The following is a 19,941-nucleotide window of genomic DNA, read 5'->3' as shown; positions in this document are numbered from 1 at the left end:
CCCAAGCTGGGCAGAGTCAGCGCCATGTACTAGGCGGAGCCACAGAAGGAAGGAGTCCAGAGACAGGAAGAACATTTTGGCAACATTTTCTACCAGCCATGATACCCTGGCAGAAGCTGCAGCAGCCTCTCTGGCCCATTTGTATGCTCACTGCCAGCAATGGCCCCTTCCTCTCCTGTCTATCACGGCAGGTTGCCTGACCCTTTAAGGTTGGCTCACTCGGTCAGAGTGCCACGAAAAAGCCAGGTCCAGACTGAGAAAACCACTGAACAGGTACCCTACGCTCGAAAACATCATAGCTGTGTGAGGAACGGCATCAGTCTTGTAAGTGAAGTGGCCCTGGAGAAGACTTGGATAGAAGCAGAGGCTGAAGAGGAAAGGCGAGGAGCCGCTACAACTGTGCGAGGAGCCGCTGCAACTGTGCCAGGAGCCCCTGCAACTGTGCGAGGAGCCGCTGCAACTGTGCGAGGAGCCCCTGCAACTGTACCAGGAGCCCCTGCAACTGTGCCAGGAGCCGCTGCAACTGTGCCAGGAGCCCCTGCAACTGTACCAGGAGCCCCTGCAACTGTGCCAGGAGACGCTGCAACTGTGCCAGGAGCCGCTGCAACTGTGCCAGGAGCCCCTGCAACTGTGCGAGGAGCCGCTGCAACTGTGCGAGGAGCCGCTGCAACTGTGCCAGGAGCCCCTGCAACTGTGCCAGGAGCCCCTGCAACTGTGCCAGGAGCCCCTGCAACTGTGCCAGGAGCCGCTGCAACTGTGCCAGGAGACGCTGCAACTGTGCCAGGAGCCCCTGCAACTGTGCAAGGAGCCGCTGCAACTGTGCCAGGAGCCCCTGCAACTGTGCCAGGAGCCCCTGCAACTGTGCCAGGAGACGCTGCAACTGTGCCAGGAGCCGTTGCAACTGTGCCAGGAGACGCTGCAACTGTGCCAGGAGCCCCTGCAACTGTGCAAGGAGCCGCTGCAACTGTGCCAGGAGCCGCTGCAACTGTGCAAGGAGCCGCTGCAACTGTGCCAGGAGCCCCTGCAACTGTGCCAGGAGCCCCTGCAACTGTGCCAGGAGACGCTGCAACTGTGCCAGGAGCCGTTGCAACTGTGCCAGGAGACGCTGCAACTGTGCCAGGAGCCCCTGCAACTGTGCAAGGAGCCGCTGCAACTGTGCCAGGAGCCCCTGCAACTGTGCCAGGAGCCGCTGCAACTGTGCGAGGAGCCCCTGCAACTGTGCCAGGAGCCCCTGCAACTGTGCGAGGAGCCGCTGCAACTGTGCCAGGAGCCGCTGCAACTGTGCCAGGAGCCCCTGCAACTGTGCCAGGAGCCGCTGCAACTGTGCCAGGAGCCCCTGCAACTGTGCCAGGAGCCCCTGCAACTGTGCCAGGAGCCCCTGCAACTGTGCCAGGAGCCGCTGCAACTGTGCCAGGAGCCGCTGCAACTGTGCCAGGAGCCCCTGCAACTGTGCCAGGAGCCGCTGCAACTGTGCCAGGAGCCGCTGCAACTGTGCCAGGAGCCGCTGCAACTGTGCCAGGAGACGCCCTAATGTAACTGCAGGAGCTTTGTACGTGTGAATGAAAGCCAGGAGGACTCCAGCAATGAGGTCTGGGGAGGCTACAAGCAGCCATTCCGGGTTTTGAAAATGGAAGGGAGTCCAAAGAACACCAGAGCCTCCTGGGCAGTGGTGGCGCACACCTTCAATCCCAGCACTCGGGAGATGGACCTCTGAGTTTGAGGCCAGCCTGGTCTATCTACAGAGGGAGTTCCAGGACTATACAAAGAAAACCTGTCTGGAAAAAACAAAAACAGGCAGGTAGGGAAGAACACAGAAGCTTCTGGAAGCTGGAAGGGCTGAGATACATTTCTTCCCCTGAGCCAGAGGAGGAGAATCAGCCTTGCTACTGTAGTCCAGGGATTGCTCTGGAGCTGAGAGAGTGCAAATGTATACCCTGCAATGTGCAAACTATGATTCCAGGACAAGAGCCAAACACAGAGGCTGGCTGCTGCCTTCACTCTCTTCACCTTCAGCATATGGTGGCATTTCCCAGAAGCTTCGTGACATCTGTACTGCAACAGACTAAATGCTGAATCAACCAGAGACACTAGAACTCTTGTGCTAATCTGCATATCACAGAAACTTGCAAAACTATGAAACTATGCCGATAGCCTAAGCTTTTTTACTTGGAAAATCATTTTCTATAAAAAAGAAGCCATGCCAAGGGGTGGTGGCACAAGCCTTTAATCCCAACACTCAGGAGGCTGAGTCAGGAAGAAGTCGAGTTCAAGCCCAGCCTGGCCTACAGAGGTTCAGGACAGCCATAGCTACACAGGGAAACCCTGTCCTAAAAAAACAAAAGTTAAAAAATAAAATAAAGTACATCATTTATGTTAACAGGCAACAATTTATTGTCACATTAGACAAATCACTAGGCACATCTTTTTAATCTCTCCGTTTTAATTTCAATACACCTTACAAGTATGATTCCATATACACAGAGTTTCCGGGATCCTTAAGAAGTTTTATAGGTTTGGTTTTTGTTTTTATATCACACAAGGTATTCAACTCAAAGCCTCAAACACGCCAACTTACATACTGAACCCTGAAAACAATTATTCTCTGAAGGAATTTTATGTTTACAAAACGTTCTGAAAGCAAAAAAGTCAGGAAACAGCTAACTTACCTAAACCTACCTTGCTTACTATTTTAAATAACTACCTCAAGAATGATCACCTCACGATGGGAGGGACTGGAGAGATGGCTCAGTGGTTAGGGTCACAGACTACTCTTAACCCACATGGCAGCTCACGGCCATCTAATTCCAGGGAATCTGCAGCCTTCCTGTCCTCAGCCAGCACCAGGCACGGAACACAATCATACAGGCAGACAAACTGATACATATGAAATAAAAATAAATCTCTTTACAACGTATCCATTCAATCAAGAGTTCAAAACGGAAAAAGTGATATACTCTGCTATTAAATGTACTGCTCACAAATATTATTCAAAAAAAAAAGCAAAACTAAATAGGGGGAGGGGGGCTGGGGCAATGGCTCAGCTGTTAAGACCAACTTGCTACTCATCCAGAGGACCCAGGTTCAATTCCTAATACCTACAAGGAGGCTCACAACATTTGGGAGATTAAAAGTCTTTACAAATCTTTTTCTTCCTCCTCTCCTTTCTCTGCAGTATCTACGGTCAGTTCAGAAAGGACAGGGAGGATTTAGCTGACCATGGATGAGCAAGCCAGCACTGACATCCGATAGCATCTCCCCGGCACAAGATGCTTACCCGGGGATCCCCTCCACTGTGAAGCAGGAGAGTGCACGGACCCCCTGCAGTCACTAGAGCAGAGAGATGGACAATCCAGACTAAATGCCAGTCACAGTCACAGGGATGACATCTGACTGTTATCTTCATAGTTAAACAGCCAGAATGGCTTTGTGACACAGCCATTCAAAAGTTAGTAGCCGTAAAGGCAGACACCAGTGGCTAGGAAATGGGACTATCAACAGACTGTCTATGTACGTCCTCCCCACTTGCTACCAGGAAGGAGTCTCTCATCAAAGTGTGGAAGTTACCCTTTCTTCCCCTATGACTGTTATGATTTCTATAACCAGAGACTACCAACAATATCCACCTAACAAAAGACCATGTCTAAAGGCATTGTGCCACTTGTAAGATGCCAATAAAGGGACAAAGTGACAAACAGCAGAAAAACGCCCACATCCTAAGGCTAGCTAGGAAACAAAAGTAAAAACACACTCAATGCCCCATGCTGTCCAGCCTCACCCAGCCCCTCCATGCTCTCCAGCCTCACCCCGCCCCTCCATGCTCTCCAGCCTCACCCAGCCCCTCCATGCTCTCCAGCCTCACCCAGCCCCTCCATGCTCTCCAGCCTCACCCAGCCCCTCCATGCTCTCCAGCCTCACCCCGCCCCTCCATGCTCTCCAGCCTCACCCCAGCCCCTCCATGCTCTCCAGCCTCACCCAGCCCCTCCATGCTCTCCAGCCTCACCCCGCCCCTCCATGCTCTCCAGCCTCACCCCAGCCCCCCCATTCTCCAGCCTCACCCCAGCCCCTCCATGCTCTCCAGCCTCACCCAGCCCCTCCATGCTCTCCAGCCTCACCCAGCCCCTCCATGCTCTCCAGCCTCACCCAGCCCCTCCATGCTCTCCAGCCTCACCCTGCCCCCCCATTCTCCAGCCTCACCCCGCCCCCCCCATTCTCCAGCCTCACCCCAGCCCTTCCATGCTCTCCAGCCTCACCCCAGCCCCTCCATGCTCTCCAGCCTCACCCCAGCCCCTCCATGCTCTCCAGCCTCACCCCAGCCCCTCCATGCTCTCCAGCCTCACCCTGCCCCCCCATTCTCCAGCCTCACCCTGCCCCCCCATTCTCCAGCCTCACCCCAGCCCTTCCATGCTCTCCAGCCTCACCCCAGCCCCTCCATGCTCTCCAGCCTCACCCCAGCCCCTCCATGCTCTCCAGCCTCACCCAGCCCCTCCATGCTCTCCAGCCTCACCCAGCCCCTCCATGCTCTCCAGCCTCACCCTGCCCCCCCATTCTCCAGCCTGACCACCCCCCATGCTCTCCAGTCTTACCTACCCTGTACTTTCCAGCTTCACCCTCCCCTGCTCTCCAGCCTCACCCCTCCTCCATCTCCATTTTCTTGGTATTGCAAGCATCATCCTACATACCCTACCTTTGGGGAATCCAAACTCCTGTCCTCATTCTTGCAGAACAGCTCTTTAACTGCTACACCATCTCTTGCACTTAAGAATACACTGTAGCCTGGTTTTTGCTACTGAGGGCCAAGATTCTCTGAAATGACTGTGAAGGTAGCTGAATGAGCTACATGCCATGAGGGTTGGGAATGTGATTCAGTTGAGACTGCTTGCCTCACATGCATAAAGTTAACCCCAAGCACTCAAGACAGGAAAATCAGGAGTTCAAAGGTCATTCTTGGCTCCACCAAGAGTTCAAGGCCCGCCTAGGCTACCAAAGAACAAGAAAAAAAAATCTGGAGTGAATTTGTTTCTGTCACCAAGGAATGCATCCTCAGAAGTACTGAGAACAAAATGTTAAGGGAGATTAAATGGTATTTCTGTTAACAGTCTTTAAAGACTTAGATTAAAAAAGAATTAAATTCAGGTGGTAGGGTGCATGCCTTCAATACCAATACTGTAGAGGAGATGCAGAGAGATCTCAGTGAGTTCCAGGCCAGCCTGGTCTAAAGAAGCCAAGCTCCAGGACAGCCAAGGCTAGCAAAACACAAAGCGACCAGTACTTCTCCACCTTGGTGGCACCAATCATGTGAGAAGCTTGTCTGCAAACGTTCCTGGGCTGGGGATGTAGTCCACTTGGCAGAATGCTTCTGCAACATGAACAAAACCCGGGGCTGGATCCACACCCAGCTAGGAACAAACTCAGTCTAGCAAACAGTCCCTGCGCTGAGCTCTGCCAGTCACTCTCTCATCCATGGCGTGAGTCTTTTTACATCTTCAGAATAACAAACGTAAAGTGAGACGATCCAGGAAACCAATGAGCTCACACACAAAGTGGCCTGTATAAGTACAGCTGCCAAGTATAATTAACAGTGCAAATATGCCTGTTTACCTAAGGACAGAGTACAGAGATTCTCCACATCCTCATGGGCTCCTGGCTCCATATTCTGTCATTCCTATCTGCGAAAGAAAGCACATTTCTGGTTGGACAATGGAGCATCACCCAATATCAGGGACATGCATTCTTACTAAACACGTTACTGGAAATTCCAAAGTACAGAACCCTCAAAACAGAGCTATGAATGCAAAAATGGAGCTTAAAGATCAAATGTATTTAGGAAGCAAAGTATCACCATCCCTGTTCTTGGAAACTCGTGCCTTTTAAAGGCTGTAGTATTTTCTAGAGTCAGCACTGAAAGACACAGCTGTAAAAAGCCTTGCACGTAGGTTTTTTTTTTTTTTTCTCTCTCCATTTCAACAGCTGTATCCCTCAAAGGATGGTGAAACACAGTCCTAGAGATGTTAGTCTAAACCAATAAGACCTTAGTCTGGTAAATTATCCAAGAGTATCTCTTTAACCTACAGCAGTTTCTTGAGGAATGTATGTGTGAGAATTGCGTGTATGTGCGCATGTGTGTGTGTGTGTACGGTGTGTGTGCATGTGTCCATGGGTACACGTGTGTATGGTATATGTGTGTGTGCACATGTCCGTGGGTGCACATGTGTATGGTATATGTGTGTGAACGTGTCCGTGGGTGCACGTGTATATGGTATATGTGTGTGTGCACATGTCCGTGGGTGCACGTGTGTATGGTATGTTTGTGTGCACATGTCTGTGGGTGCACATGTGCATGGTATATGTCTGTGTGCACATGTCCACGGGTACATGTGTGTATGGTATATGTGTGTGTGTGCAATGTCTGTGGGTGCACATGTGTATGGTATATGTGTGTGAACGTGTCTGTGGGTGCACTGTGTATGGTATATGTGTGTGTGCACATGTCCGTGGGTGTACGTGTGTATGGTATGTCTGTGTGCACATGTCCACAGGTGCATGTGTGTATGGTATATGTGTGTGTGCACATGTCCATGGGTGCACGTGTGTATGGTATATGTGTGTGTGCAATGTCTGTGGGTGCACATGTGTATGGTATATGTGTGTGAACGTGTCTGTGGGTGCACTGTGTATGGTATATGTGTGTGTGCACATGTCCATGGGTGCACGTGTGTATGGTATGTCTGTGTGCACATGTCCACAGGTACATGTGTGTACGGTATATGTGAGTGTGCACATGTCTGTGGGTGCATGTGTGTATGGTATATGTGTGTGTGCACATGTCCATGGGTGCACATGTGTATGGTATATGTGTGTGTGCAATGTCTGTGGGTGCACATGTGTATGGTATATGTCTGTGCACATGTCCATGGGTGTACGTGTGTATGGTATGTCTGTGTGTACATGTCCACAGGTACATGTGTGTATGGTATATGTGTGTGTGCAATGTCTGTGGGTGCACATGTGTATGGTATATGTCTGTGTGCACATGTCCATGGGTGTACGTGTGTATGGTATGTCTGTGTGTACATGTCCACAGGTACATGTGTGTATGGTATATGTGTGTGTGCACATGTCTGTGGGTGCATGTGTGTATGGTATATGTGTGTGTGCACATGTCCGTGGGCGCATGCCCAATGTGCTCATGTGCAGAGGCCTGAGGAGGATGTTAAGTGCCCTGCTCTGTCACTCTGCCTTACTGCCTTCACACAGGGTCTCTCACTGAACCTGGAGCTCTCTGGATTTCGTTCTTTTAGCACACCTGTCTGGACAGCAAGCCCCAGGAGCCCTCCTGTCTGCCTCCCCTGCCAACTGGAGGTCCAATGAGGCACCCCATGCCCATCTTCTGTGGGTTCTGGGGATCAGATCTCAGGCCCCCATGCTTTCACAGAAGCTCTTAACTGAACTGGCTCCCCAGTCCCCACAAATGCCTAATTTCTGATGGATTATCAAATTCTTTCAACCCCGAACACGGGATAAAGCTTCTAACACTTCATAGTAATCCCCGGCTTTGCTGCCACAGTTTATCTTCTCTCACTATGGCCTTGCCAAGGGGGCACATATTCTATTCAGCCTAGCGCTCCAAGTAACTCCTTAAGAAGGAAGAGGTAAGGGGAGGAGAAAGGGAGAGGTTAGGGAGGGAGGGAAGGAGAGGAGGAGGGGTGAGGGAGGGAGAGGGAGAGGAGAGAAGGAAGGGCTGAAGGACAGAAGGATGGAAAACAACAGCAAACCCATAAGTCACCCGAATAAAGCTGGGGCTACCTCTCTGAGGGAAGATTGCCTGTGCTCTGGAGACAAGAAAGCCCAGCAGTTACCTGATGAACACACAGAGATGCTCAGAGTTTCACCAAAATGCACAGACAAGAGGATCTGACCTCACACAGACCCGCTCTTGGCACAATGGTTTCTCAGAGCTCCAGTACTGGGACCTTGAGCCCTGCCCCGCTGACAATGGCAGCCACACAGTTCTTTACTGTGAGATACTGTACTGGTCTCTGCCCACCACAGGCCAGCAGCACTGCTCCTACCCCCAGCGACAGAAATAAAATGGTGTCTAGACCTAACAAGGTGTCCGCGGTGGTAAAGCTGCCCCTCTGCGTCCTGCTGAGGACAATTTCCCCTCCAGCATCTAGATTCTTGCCAGGGTTAATTCACGTCCTAAGGAAGCAAAGAACTTTTTGAGCTGACTTCCAGATGGGATGCTAAAATGGTGCAGAGGTAGGATGGTGAATACCCAAATGGACAAAGAAAGCAACACCAGATTCAAAGTCTCCAGTTAGAATAAAAAATAAGTTCCAACAGGATGCTCTGGAATATGACCAGTCCTGAAAACAGTCACTGTCACAGAAAAACCAGAAAGTCTGATAAGCTTTCACAGCCCAAAGTCAACACAGCCCAAAGAGGCAACTAAATGTAGTATGCCATCCTGGATGGCCAGAAAAGGGATGTTAGGTACAGAAAAAAGAAAGGAAGGAGAAGGGAAGGGAAGGGGGGAGGGGAGGGGAGAGGAGGGGAGGAGAGGCAAGGGAAGGGAAGGGAAGGCGAGGGAAGGACTCAGAATGGAAAAATAGAAGTAGGTTTTATAGAAACTACAGGTTTCTCTGTACATTCAAAACTGACCTGAAAATGTTTTGTTTTGTTTTGTTTTTAAATTTTTCAATTACAATGGAACGAAAAGACTGGGAAAGAATGCATTAAAACAAAGCTTAAAGCCACAGCCCTTGCCTGGCAGACATCTAAAGTGATTGTACCTGTTTGGATTAATGAAAGGATCAAGTGACCAGAAATAAAATTCTTTTATCAGAATCAGGAAGTAGGAAAGTAAAACTGCTTTATCCTGGGAGGGTAATGGGGGGGGGGGTAGTAGAGGGAGGGTCTCCTGCATCCCCAGTCAGTCCATTCTACTCTGCTGTCTGTGGCTATCACTTACCCTCCCCTCCACCAGAATCCACATCCATGGCTGGTCTAGCTCAGCACCGGCAGGCAGGTGAACAGAGAGATAATGGACCCCACAGCCCAGATTCACACACCTTACCACCAGCTGCTGGGTACTTAACACATGCTCACTGAGAACTGTAGAGAAGTTGAGTCCCAAAGGAGGCAAACTTAAAAGCCCCTGAGTTTTCAGGGGTGACATGGGAATTATCTGTGAATTGCTATGGGCACAGAGAGGGGACCCGCACATGTGTACCTGAAGTAACTACACACCTGTAACACTGAAGACACTATTTAGCTTGTGGCTTTATTTTACAAAGAGAAACTGGAGCTGAGAGATTAGGTAACTTGTTCAAGGCCTTAAGCAGGAGACCAGGTGCAGGATGGGAAGTGAGGGGTGCTGAGTTATTTTCTCCACCCCCTATGGTGGCCACTATCTGCTGAGCATCCAAAAAGAGGAGAAGCAAAGGCTGGGAGGCAGGAGAAAGGAACACACTTGCGAGGAATAGTGGTCCCCACCGGGCAGGGTAATGAAGGAGAGCACTGACTTACAAGGCCAGCCTGGGCTAAACAGCCCATCTCAAAGAATTTGCCTGGCCTAAAGAAGTTGACCTAAATAATCTTGTCTATTTCTTCTATCGTCTTTAAGATCTGTAAATTCTAACCTCTTCAAAGCAAATCTTCTTTCTACCACACAAAACAGCTTCGAACCCCAACTCTTGGCGAAGGAAAACCAAAATAAGCCCCTCTTCCATACAAGTCTACGTGGCTGACAGTCCCGCATGTGCTGTGGAAATCATTACAAGTGCGTTTTGTTTCTCTTGAACTGACCTCTGCAAACGGATCTGTAAAACCTCCAAACTGTACCCTCATCAACACACACACCCGTGCCATGCTCCCCAACCGCCCCCCCACGAAAGAATCAATATTAAATCCCGGTGTCCTCATAAAGCTTCGGTGTCCATAGCTCACTCACTGCCCGTTTACTCCAGCTGGGAAGATGCACAAAGCAACAGACAGGACAATGGATTCCCGACCCTGGCTCAAAACCAGTCTCTGGCCAGGCCCCTCCTGGCACTGGAGTCTCGCCTTTGCCATCTACATAATGGACGCGGTCCCCTCCCCCGAATGCTATGGGAGATTCAGGGACAGTATCAGTGCCTGACGCTAGTAATAATCGGGTTCCTCTCTCCATTTCTCCCGGCTTCCACGCGGGGCCAAGCTTATTCCCTTCGCTTGAGCACAAGTACTCCTCTCCCCCTCGCGGAGGGCCGTGGATAACCAGACCCGCGCCCCCACTTCGAACAGAACATTCCACCCTGCTCCATCCTGCCTGCACAAAGGACAGCGGCTCAGCCGCCTGCACCGGAGCCGGTCTGGGAGAGCGCGGCAGCTGACTGGGCAGCCTCCGCCATGCCCAGGGTGGATGGCAGCACCTAACGGCGTCTGGGGGAACGTCTCCCCTCGCGGCGGCCCAGAGCGCTTCCCTTCCCAGGCACACTCCGGGCTCAACCATCAGTCCCCAGCTATGAAACAGCTTCGGCGGCAGGGGAAGGGGAAGCCAGGGTTGCGAAGTTTGGGGCTCGCCTGCCCCGCGGGAGCCACGCGGCAGAGGCCGGGGCGCGCACTCACCGTCCGTGCTCCTCTTCGCCTCGTGGTAGCGCGCCCACAGGTAGCGCTTCATGTCCACGGCGGCCGGGGCGCTGCACAGGCGCCGAGCGCTGCCGGCTCCCGGCCGTCCGCGAACCGCAGCCCCGCCGCCGCCGCGCAGCCCCGCCGCCGCCGCCGCCGCCGCCGCCCTCGCCCCGGCCCCGCGGGCCGCCGCGGCCGCTGTGGCCATGCCGCCTCCGAGCTGCCCGGGGCGCGGACGGTCAGCGCCGGGAGCCTCCGGGACGCGAGCCCCGCGGTTCCTGCGTCTGAGCCAGCGGTGGCGCGGCCGCCGAGCCAGCCTCTGGGGGCGGGGCCAGTCTCCGGGGGCGGGGCCAGCATCTGGGGGCGGGGCCCTGGCGGGGCCCTGGCGAGGCGGGGCGGAGCTGGCAGGCGAGGTCAGGGTCTGGGCCCGCAGCGGCAGTGTGGGCGGGGCCGGGGCGGGGCACGGGGCGGGGCGGGGGCGGGGCGGGGCTGAGAGGCGAGGTCAGGGTCTGGGCCCGCAGCGTCGGGGTGGGCGGGGCCGGGGCGGGGAAGGGGCGGGGCGGGGGCCGGGCGGGGCGGAGCTGGCAGGCGAGGTCAGGGTCTGGGCCCGCAGCTGCGGGGTGGGCGGGGCCGGGGCGGGGAAGGGGCGGGGCCCGGGGCGGGGCGGGCCTGGCTGGACTGTCAGGACCCAGGGCTGTAGGCACTGCGCGGGACGGTCGGGGACCCGGCCTGGGGAGATGGGGTGGGAGCCGGGATCGGAAGACGTCTGGGCGGGTCGGAGGCCTGGGAAAACGGGTTGATGAGAGGCGGAGTCAGGGGCGAAGCCCCGGAGAAACGAGGCGGGGCGGAGCCTTTGGCGCCAGGGCTCTGTGCCCGGGCTGCTGCTGTCGCTTCCTGACCCCGCGAGGCGTGGGGGCGGCGGGCCAGTGGTACTTGAGGCCACATGGAGCAGGCGGCTCGTCTCCACCCTGTCGCCGCCCGCAGGACTCCGCGCTACCTTCCTCTTGCCTTCCCTGGCGCCCTGGTCCCGGCCTCCGGAAGGTGACCTCACTCCGTGGCTTCTGCAGGCTTCTCCCGGATCGCAGGTGCCTGTCTGAGACGGTCCTGGAGCCCGTCCAAATCTGTCCTCTAAAGGGTCCCACATAAGATCCCGCCTGCAAGATTCTAGTAAGTTTAAAGACACTTAGTTTCCTTTTCTGGAAAGCTGGATTCCCGCCTCGGGGGGTCCTCTGGACTCACAGCACGCTCCTGCTCAGCTCGCCCGCCCGTGTAACTAACTGCATTTGTTCCAAGCCTCGTAGCTCCACTAATGGCCAATAAACACCGGCCGCCCCACCAGGCGCCATTTCTGTGTGCCCTGAGTCAGACTTGGCTCCTGCAGGGCAGGGCTGACAGTCATCCGCCCCAGACCTACCTGAAAAGCGCTGGGTCCCAAGGAATTTCCAAACTACTCCATGGTGACCCCTGAGTAGGAGGTAAATTACAGAGAATGGCCGGCTCGTGGGAAATAGGTGAGGCACAATAGCGACTCTAATTGTGGGCTGGAAGAATTTGACACCTAAATTAGTTCCTGACTGATCATAAAAACCATCAGTGGAAGGCTTCCAGTGTTTATTTTGCTTTTGTGTGTGTTTCTTTTTGGTTTTTCTCTGTATTGCTTTGGAGACTGTCCTGGAACTCGCTCAGTAGACCAGGTTGGCCTCGAACTCACAGAGATCCGCCTGCCTCTGCCTCCCGAGTGTTGGGACTAAAGGCATGCGCCACCAATGCCAGGCTTTCCAGTGTGTTTTTATCTCATACGATTTTATCAGCTATCTTGAAAGGTAAGCACGTGTCTGTCATTTATACATAACAAAACTGAGACACAACGTAGGTAAAACTGCTTACCTAAAGTCACACAGCCAAGACCCCTCTTCTGTGAGTTTCCTAAGAATAATTTTGTTGGGTGGGAAGGATGAGGGTAGCTAAAAAATGATCCTTAACTATTACAGGTTAATGTTTTACAAGTCACTGATAAAGTGGAGGGTAATAAAATGTTCAAATAGACACCGTATCAAATACCATGTGCTCTGACACAGTTTACTTTATGACTTGAGAGCATTTCAATTCTTATTTTTAATGTATTAATAAAAAGTGTTGGTGATAATAATCATCAATTTTGTTTAGATGAAAAATTTTAATTCAAAATATATAAATAGAAATGTAAAAGTAAACTTGAAATGGGTAAGATTGCACACATATGTGTGTGTGTGTGTGTGTGTGTGTGTATATGTATATATGTATATATATATATATATATATATATATATGGAATCAAAACTGTTCTACTTTCCACAGTAATTTGGATCACTTAAAACCTGCTCTTTTTAAGTAAAATCAGACACAACGTTATAAGGGACTAAGGAAAGTGAATCCCCAGACTTGGATAATGACCCCTCTGAAGTGTTTAAAAGAAAACATCCAATTAAAAATCCAAAGTAGAGGCTAGGGAGATAGCTTAATCTGAGAAGAGCTTGCTGTGTGTGTACCAGGACCTGAGTTAGTGCTCCAGCACCACCATGAAGACCCAAGTGTGACGGCCTGTGCAGGTGACCTCATCACAGGCAAAGTGGAGACGAGGGCCGGGTGCTCACAGACCAGCCAGTCTAGTAGAATCTGTGAGCTTATGTCAAAAAAATAAGGGAGAAAGTGGTTGAGGAAGACACAGATGTTGACCTCTGACATCCACACAAACATATACACACAAGTACCACAAACACACATGTAAAACTTCAAAAAGAAGCGTGAAAAACTTAAGTACAAAAGAGCCCAGAATGACTTTTATTCTTTATCTGTGTCATTTGAGGTCTTCAGCCATTTTGTTTCTACTTGAGGTCTTCTTAGGAAAGCAGGCTTCTGAGGGCTGAAGCTGTACCCAGAGCTGTGAAATAGCCATTTTTCTGATACAAGGTCAGATATGGACTCCCAGGGATTATGTGCACTAAGAGGCGCTCGCAGGGGCTGACGGTAAATTGCAGAGATTAGGCCATCTCCACACTCACATTTAGCAGATAAAACCCTTTGCTTTGAAAGTCTGACTAAGCCTTTCTTTTCGCCCAGAGATAACATCTTTTTCCTTGGAATTTGCTTCCTTGGCCCACCCCATATTTGAGCACTTTGTGCCTTAGGTTGGGTCTTTTCCCCAGCAGACAGGCACAGAATCGGAGTTAGGGTCTTCTTTCCTTTGCCAGGAGCACATTTTGGTTTATCTGAAACCGGAGAAGGTACCAGCTCTGTGCTTTTAGCTCTCTGCAACTTACTTACATTCATACACATTGCAGTGTTCACGGTGTCGGAGCTCTGAGCGCTTCGGAAGTTTAACTTAGACAAGTTTTCCCATAATAAAGAGCCGTTCCTAGAACCTTCAGAGTATAGCTGGCTCATGCCTTGAGGCCAACACCTCCTGCCCCGGAAACTCTGGATTTCCCTTAGAAGTCTGCAAAAGAGCAAAATACATCATGTGGCTGTGCAGTAACAGACCATCAGATAGGCTACTTCTTTTTGAGACATGCAACAGAAACTCACTGCAGGATTCCCTGGAGTGAAGCATGGGAAGACCCCAGGTGAGTTGCCCTTAAATCAAGTGACCTATACAAATAGCCGACTGCCTCCATCATGGCGTGATGGCAGAAGTCACCTGACAACAGCTGGCCTGCTGGGTAGATGGAGGGGGAAAGGAATATTAGAATTTTTAATTACCAACTTTATACATTTAAAAGAGGCTAAAGAGCATTTATAAAGGTGGCATTGAAACACAGTCTGTCACAATACCCTGCCAAAAACATTTTGACCATGTCTTGCATGAAGAAGCAGTGTTAGTATTCAGGCGTCTGTACTGGCCTGCCCATGGGGTTCAAACAGGATACGCCCTCAGCTGCAGCTCTAAGAGCATCTCCTGTGCCTAGTCACTATGTTCCCTTTTAAAAGGGCCCTGCCCACCTCCCATCATCTTTCTCTTTTTCTTTCTCTCCCTCAGTCTGTTCTCTCTCTCTCTCTCTCTCTCTCTCTCTCTCTCTCTCTCTCTCCTCTTCTCTCTCTCCCCTCCTCTCCTCTTCTCTCCTCTCTCTGATGCTCCTGTCTCTGGAGGCCAGTCTCCCTCCTTTCCTTTCCCCTATTTGTGATCCTTTTCTCCTAATTTAAAAAAAAAACCTTCACTTGAACTCAGTTGCATGGTGTCTGTCTCTCTTAAATGCTTTTCTTAAATTACAACAAACAGATACAAATGAGAATACACTGGGCCCAGGAAGAAGGGGCAGATCGCTGGGCAGTGGTGGTGCACACCTTTAATCCAGCACTTGGGAGGCAGAGCTAGGTGGCTCTCAGTGACTCTGAAGCCAGCCTGATTTACAAAAGTGAGTTCCAGGACAGACAGGACTGTTAAACAGAGAAACCCTGCCTCAAAAACGAAACAGAACAAACAAACAAAAAAGGGGGGGGGGGAGGCAGAAGCTGACTTACACTCTTTAGAAATGATGCTGTAAGAGGAGAGACAGACAGAAAAAAGGAGAAAGGACCAGGTCAATGCCTTAAGTTACAGAGACAGTAAATGCAACTCGAGTCCCTCAGGAGAGTCTGGAGAAGAGCTCGGTGTAGAGTGCCTGCCCAGCCTGCACCAGGCCCTGCATTCCACTCAACACACGCCTTCAAAGCCTGCCCCTGACTGTTACGCTGGGCCCTTCACTCCGCACTTCTACTTGCAATCATTGCTCTACTTCCTAAGTCATGCTGCCTGCAGCTTTTTCGATAAGTTTTTGGAGGTTGTCTGCTTAGCCATCAGCACTATGTCCTCGCTTCTGAATTCTTCCATGATTCCCTCTGACGTTTCCAGCTGCCCTATCAAAATCAGTACCATGCCCATTTGACTTGCACGGTTGTGATAGCTGAGTTCCAGAGAGTTGGGGGGGGGGGGAGATGGAGAAACGCAGAACATCCCATGGAACTGGGAAGGCAGAACACACTGGAAGAGATGCTCTAGCCACCACCTCCTGCAGTCATTATTGGTTCTCCAGGAAGCTCTTTGGTTAGTGATACAGACCTAACGCTCACAGGAACAGCTTCACGGCCCTCTGCCCAGGCTTCTTCCACGCCAATGCCTGACCTGCAGGGCCCTCCCTCTGTGACCCGGGGCAGATCCATAGCTATGGTTCTGACCTCAGTGTCCTTTGACACAACCGGATCAGGCACCCTTGCCTTGGCCTAGACCCAGACATTTCTCTGGAGCTGGTACCAGCTCTGGGTTAGCTTGCTCAATCCTCTTGACCATCTCAGTAAGTGTGAATTACTAAGGGATTTTTGGACCTTTTTCCCACAGCCAACTTTTGCTCTGGATGGAGAGAGCCTAACACTTAGATGCTTGTTTCTGTTGGTTGTTTTATCTCACTAAATCCTTAGAATAATCCTATAGGCAGACATTATTATCCCCTTCCAGATAATAAGAAAATTGAGGCAGTGATATCCACAAACCCAGAAAATAGTGCAGCTGGAATTCTCAGTCCCCATGATCCCAGATATAACCCTGCAAAAAAGAAAGAGAACACTATTCTCTGTGTTGCACATAATTCCTTAGGGGATTCAAAATAACCATCATCAGGCTGGAGAGAGATGGCTCAGTGGACAAAGACGCTTGCTACCAAGCTTGATGACCTGAGTTTGGTCCCCAAGACCAAGATGGTGGAGGGACAGAACTGACTTTTGCATGCGGTGATATATTGCTTAGGATTTATTAAAGTTCGCTGAGGATTCAGAAAGCAAGGTCACTGTTCAGTATGAGGCATTCATTCTCCAGCCGTGCAGAGGAGAGGTCACGGTCTGAGCTTTGGTGAGAGCTTGTCACCGGCTCAGGAGACAGGATCAGCCCTGTCAGCCTGCGGGAGAGGTGAGAGCTAGTCGCCGGCTACTTTGCTTCCCCGATCTTCAGCTTGAACCCCAATATCAGTCTCTGGGTCTTTTATGTATCCGTGTTACCCCTGCAAGTTGTCTTCTGACCGCCACAGACATATCACATGTGCACAACCACTCACTATTTTTTTTTCTTGGTTTTTCGAGACAAGGCTTCTCTAGCTTTGAAGCCTGTCCTAGAACTAGCTCTGTAGCCCAGGCTGGCCTCGAACTCACAGAGATCTGCCTATGTCTGCCTCCCGAGTGCTGGCATTAAATTTAAATAAATTTTAAAAAAAATACCACTAGGAATGAACCCATCTGTGTGGTATTATCTGGGAGAAGACCCTTACCAAAGCCCTTCCCTCCCTCTGCAAGACCTGCTGTCCCTCACCCAAGACACACTAAATGCCTGCAGCTAGTAGCTCTTCTCCACAGGCATGCATCTGTTCCTAAGCAGCTAGGTGCTAGCATGATCCAGGGTCAGCCAGGTTCATACCTCTAATTAAGTCATTTGATCAAGTACCAAGTAAGATAAGGCTTAGGATTAAAAGGAATTATTTCCTATGAAAACTAGACTAAATACTTTAGAAAGAGTCAATCCCATGAGCTGCTCAAACAACTCATGGTTTCCAAGTATGAGCAGGCAAGACACCTGTGAAGACAGGGCCTTAGGTGGCAGTCGGAGGGTTTGGCACTAAGCCACACTTGTGTCCTCACTCTCCTGAAGCCCAAACAAGAATGTGTGGCCCATGTGTTTCAGGAAAGATGACGTCCACTTCCTATCCAAGGGTCTGCTCTTAAAAGTGGACAAAAACCCTATGTAGCATTTAAAGATTTGGGGAAGAGTGGACATTTATACCTAAGTCAAAACTAAAAACGTTAGCTTTGTCTGGGTTACTAACTTTGGGATCAAAGGATCAAAGTTCTGGCTGAGGTGAGAATTTTGAAATTAAATGGAGGAAAGAGGCTGCTTACTCCCTGCTGAGAGTTACCTGCTGGCACAATTAATGTCTTCCTCCTGAACTTGACCTAGAAGGTTGACATTTCCTTTTTAAAGAGAAGCCCAGCGAGAGCGAGGTACTAGCATTATGTTCATCTGTCATTCTTGAACCAAAATAAACTGCTCAGTGCAGAGCGCTCGGCTTACACAGTGGGAAACAAAAGGCACATTTCTGTTCTGTTCTCCCCTGTGAGCTTTCTCAACAGCAAATGTACAGCGTTTATCAGAGAGCGATGAGATCATTCCTGCCGGAGAGCTCAGAACATAGATCACAGAAGGCCTCACATCATAGTTGGCAACCCTGCCAAAATCTCTGGGATCTACAGCTTTATTATGCTAAGGCTTGCACTTGAAACTGAAGCTATGAAGAATTAACTGACAAAAGAGATTCAATTTAGTAATCAGTGCCTCACGAAAGTGATCACGAGGTGGAGGATGAAGGACCCACCACCTCCGTACAGATGCGGCATTTTAATGTTTAATCGTTAATATTTTAGTCTAAGCAAAAAAAAATGTGATTATAACATAAGTCTTAATTATCAAAACATACTAGAAGCCTCCTCTTTTTTATGCCCTGTTGAAGACTAAACTATCCAACTTGTTGACCCACTGTAATAATAAAACAAGAAGGAAGATGCCAAGAGACTCAAGCTAGCAATGCGCAACCCAGAACTGCATCTGGAAAGTCGGCTAAGGCGATTGCTTTCGGTGGGGGAACGCACAATTTGACTTCCTTTCAGTCTTGTTAGATTGGCGCAGCACCATCGTTTCAATGGGGTAACCCAGCACGCACTGCAAAATACCCAGCAACACCCTGTCTTATCCATGATCCCTCGTACAGCTAGCATGCTGACAGATAAATACTAAGTCCCCTGCCCCTCGGAATTCTCGGTCTGTCTGAGAAATCAAAAATCGCACACAGTGGGAACAGGAGTGACAGGAAAAGCTCCTTGAGCTCGGTGGTGGTGTGACTTAGGTCTATTACCCTAGAGATCCACGTGAGGGCTGTGCCAGGGACTGGCTCACTGCCCTGGCTTCTCTCTCTTCCCTCCTGCCCCTCCCCTGTTGCTCCCGCACACCAGCCATGCGCAACTTCTCAGTTCCATCCAGCCTCAGATGGATGTCCCACTCCTGGACCTTCCTTACTGAGCAACTTCTCACCCTGCGCCTTCAGGCCCCGCAACACTTCCTGAGGCGCATCCCTGCTGGCCCATCCACCAGGGGAAGCGCGGGCCTCTGGTGCCCTTGGATTCTCCCGGAATGGTACGGTACTCAGGTGTTCTATGTTTTACTACAGCATTGTGCCAACTGCTGTCCCCAGGTAGCACTGCACAACTTAAGTCAAACAGTTGTGTACGTAGTTGTGGGACAGCCTTCTCCCACGGGGGGGGGGGGCAGGGGCTCAGCTGAGGGCACAGCTGGTCTCTGTCTTGTCTCCCCAGCAACAAAAACAGAGACTGGCGGGTGAAAGGCACAGCCGATATTTGTTCAATAAATGGTTAGTAATAACTGAACAATTGAAATGAAAGCACATGGGAATTGCTGACACTCAGATCCCCTTAGCAACCACACTTTCTTCCTTTTCCTTTTTGGGCAGGGTCTCACATAGTCCAGGCTGAGCTCAACCCTCTAAGGAATTGAGGGTGACCTTGAACTTCAGATTACAGGTGTAACCCAACACGCCGAGTTTATGCAGGGCTGGGGATGGGGCCCTGAGCTTCTACACTTGCTTTTCTAAAGATAGAAGGGAAGTCAGAATTAGCTAAGATATTTCCTCTCTCCTGGGTGAGCTTGCTTGGTACAGACAATAATAAAAATGATAATAATAACAAACAGGTAAATACTTCTAGGTAGTAAGGAACTATGTTAAGTAGTAAGCAAAGCTTATTAAGAGACTATAAAGTGTGTAGGAAGTTTTTTTTTTGTTTGTTTGTTTTTGTTTTTAAAGGCAAGGGTTAAGTCACATGAAATGGACAGAGACTTCTTCCCTAGGACATTGTTGGACAGTTCTATAAGAAAAAGTTCCTTGGTCTGGAGAGATGGCTCACAGGCTAAGACTGCTCTTCCAGAAGTCCTTAGTTCAATTCCTAACAACCACATGGTGGCTCACAGCCATTTGTCATGAGATCTGGTGCCCTCTTCTGGCCTACAGACAATTATGCAGCAGAATACTGTATATGTAATAAAAATCAGTAAATACATTTAAAAAAGAATAATGAGATTATATTCCTCTTCTACATTGTCAATTAGATGCTGATGTTTGGTGGTGGGTGACACCTGGATTTCACTCAGGTTTGGACACACAGCTGGGACCTGGGCAGAGGCATCAGTTGCCACTAAGGCACTGCCTAGGACAGTTACTTGAAGTGACCTCTCCTACCACATTTCCTGTTGATAAGATTTTCGTACAAAGG

At 50.5% G+C, this 19,941-nt stretch overlaps 3 protein-coding genes across 3 annotated transcripts in view; all 3 read right to left on the bottom strand.

The window, feature by feature from the left end:
- The window catches only part of Nt5dc3 (5'-nucleotidase domain containing 3), a 40,551-nt gene extending 29,735 nt beyond the window's left edge, over positions 1-10,816 (bottom strand). Inside the window, exon 1 of the mRNA XM_051206218.1 lies at positions 10,609-10,816. Coding sequence (XP_051062175.1) covers positions 10,609-10,816 — 208 coding nt within the window. The remainder of the gene's footprint in view (positions 1-10,608) is intronic.
- A 31-nt stretch (positions 10,817-10,847) lies between these two features.
- LOC127237834 (basic proline-rich protein-like) lies at positions 10,848-11,752 on the bottom strand. The gene is made up of 2 exons (XM_051206225.1): positions 11,128-11,752; positions 10,848-11,029 (listed from the first exon to the last, which is right to left on the bottom strand). The coding sequence occupies exons 1-2, from the start codon at positions 11,750-11,752 to the stop codon at positions 10,848-10,850; spliced, it is 807 nt and encodes a 268-aa protein (XP_051062182.1).
- Positions 11,753-13,428: 1,676 nt separating this feature from the next.
- LOC127237827 (tetratricopeptide repeat protein 41) overlaps positions 13,429-19,941 on the bottom strand; it is a 46,576-nt gene continuing 40,063 nt past the window's right edge. Inside the window, exons 14-15 of the mRNA XM_051206219.1 lie at positions 14,173-14,302; positions 13,429-14,083 (exon numbers count right to left, since the gene is read on the bottom strand). Of these exons, the coding sequence (XP_051062176.1) occupies positions 13,429-14,083; positions 14,173-14,302 (785 nt within the window). The remainder of the gene's footprint in view (positions 14,084-14,172; positions 14,303-19,941) is intronic.

The sequence above is a fragment of the Phodopus roborovskii genome, unplaced genomic scaffold (genome assembly GCF_943737965.1).
Source record: "Phodopus roborovskii unplaced genomic scaffold, PHOROB, whole genome shotgun sequence".
NCBI classification, from domain to species: Eukaryota; Metazoa; Chordata; class Mammalia; order Rodentia; family Cricetidae; genus Phodopus; species Phodopus roborovskii.
Note: the sequence above shows the minus strand (reverse complement) of the source record. Positions and strands in the feature narration are given on the sequence as shown.

Coding starts and splice junctions, on each gene's coding strand:
- LOC127237834 (XM_051206225.1), bottom strand. CDS start 11,752: ATGTGGGACCCTTTAGAGGACAGATTTGGACGGGCTCCAGGACCGTCT. Junction 11,030..11,127: donor GCCCCGCCCACCCCGACGCT/GCGGGCCCAGAC, acceptor CTGCGGGCCCAG/ACCCTGACCTCGCCTGCCAG.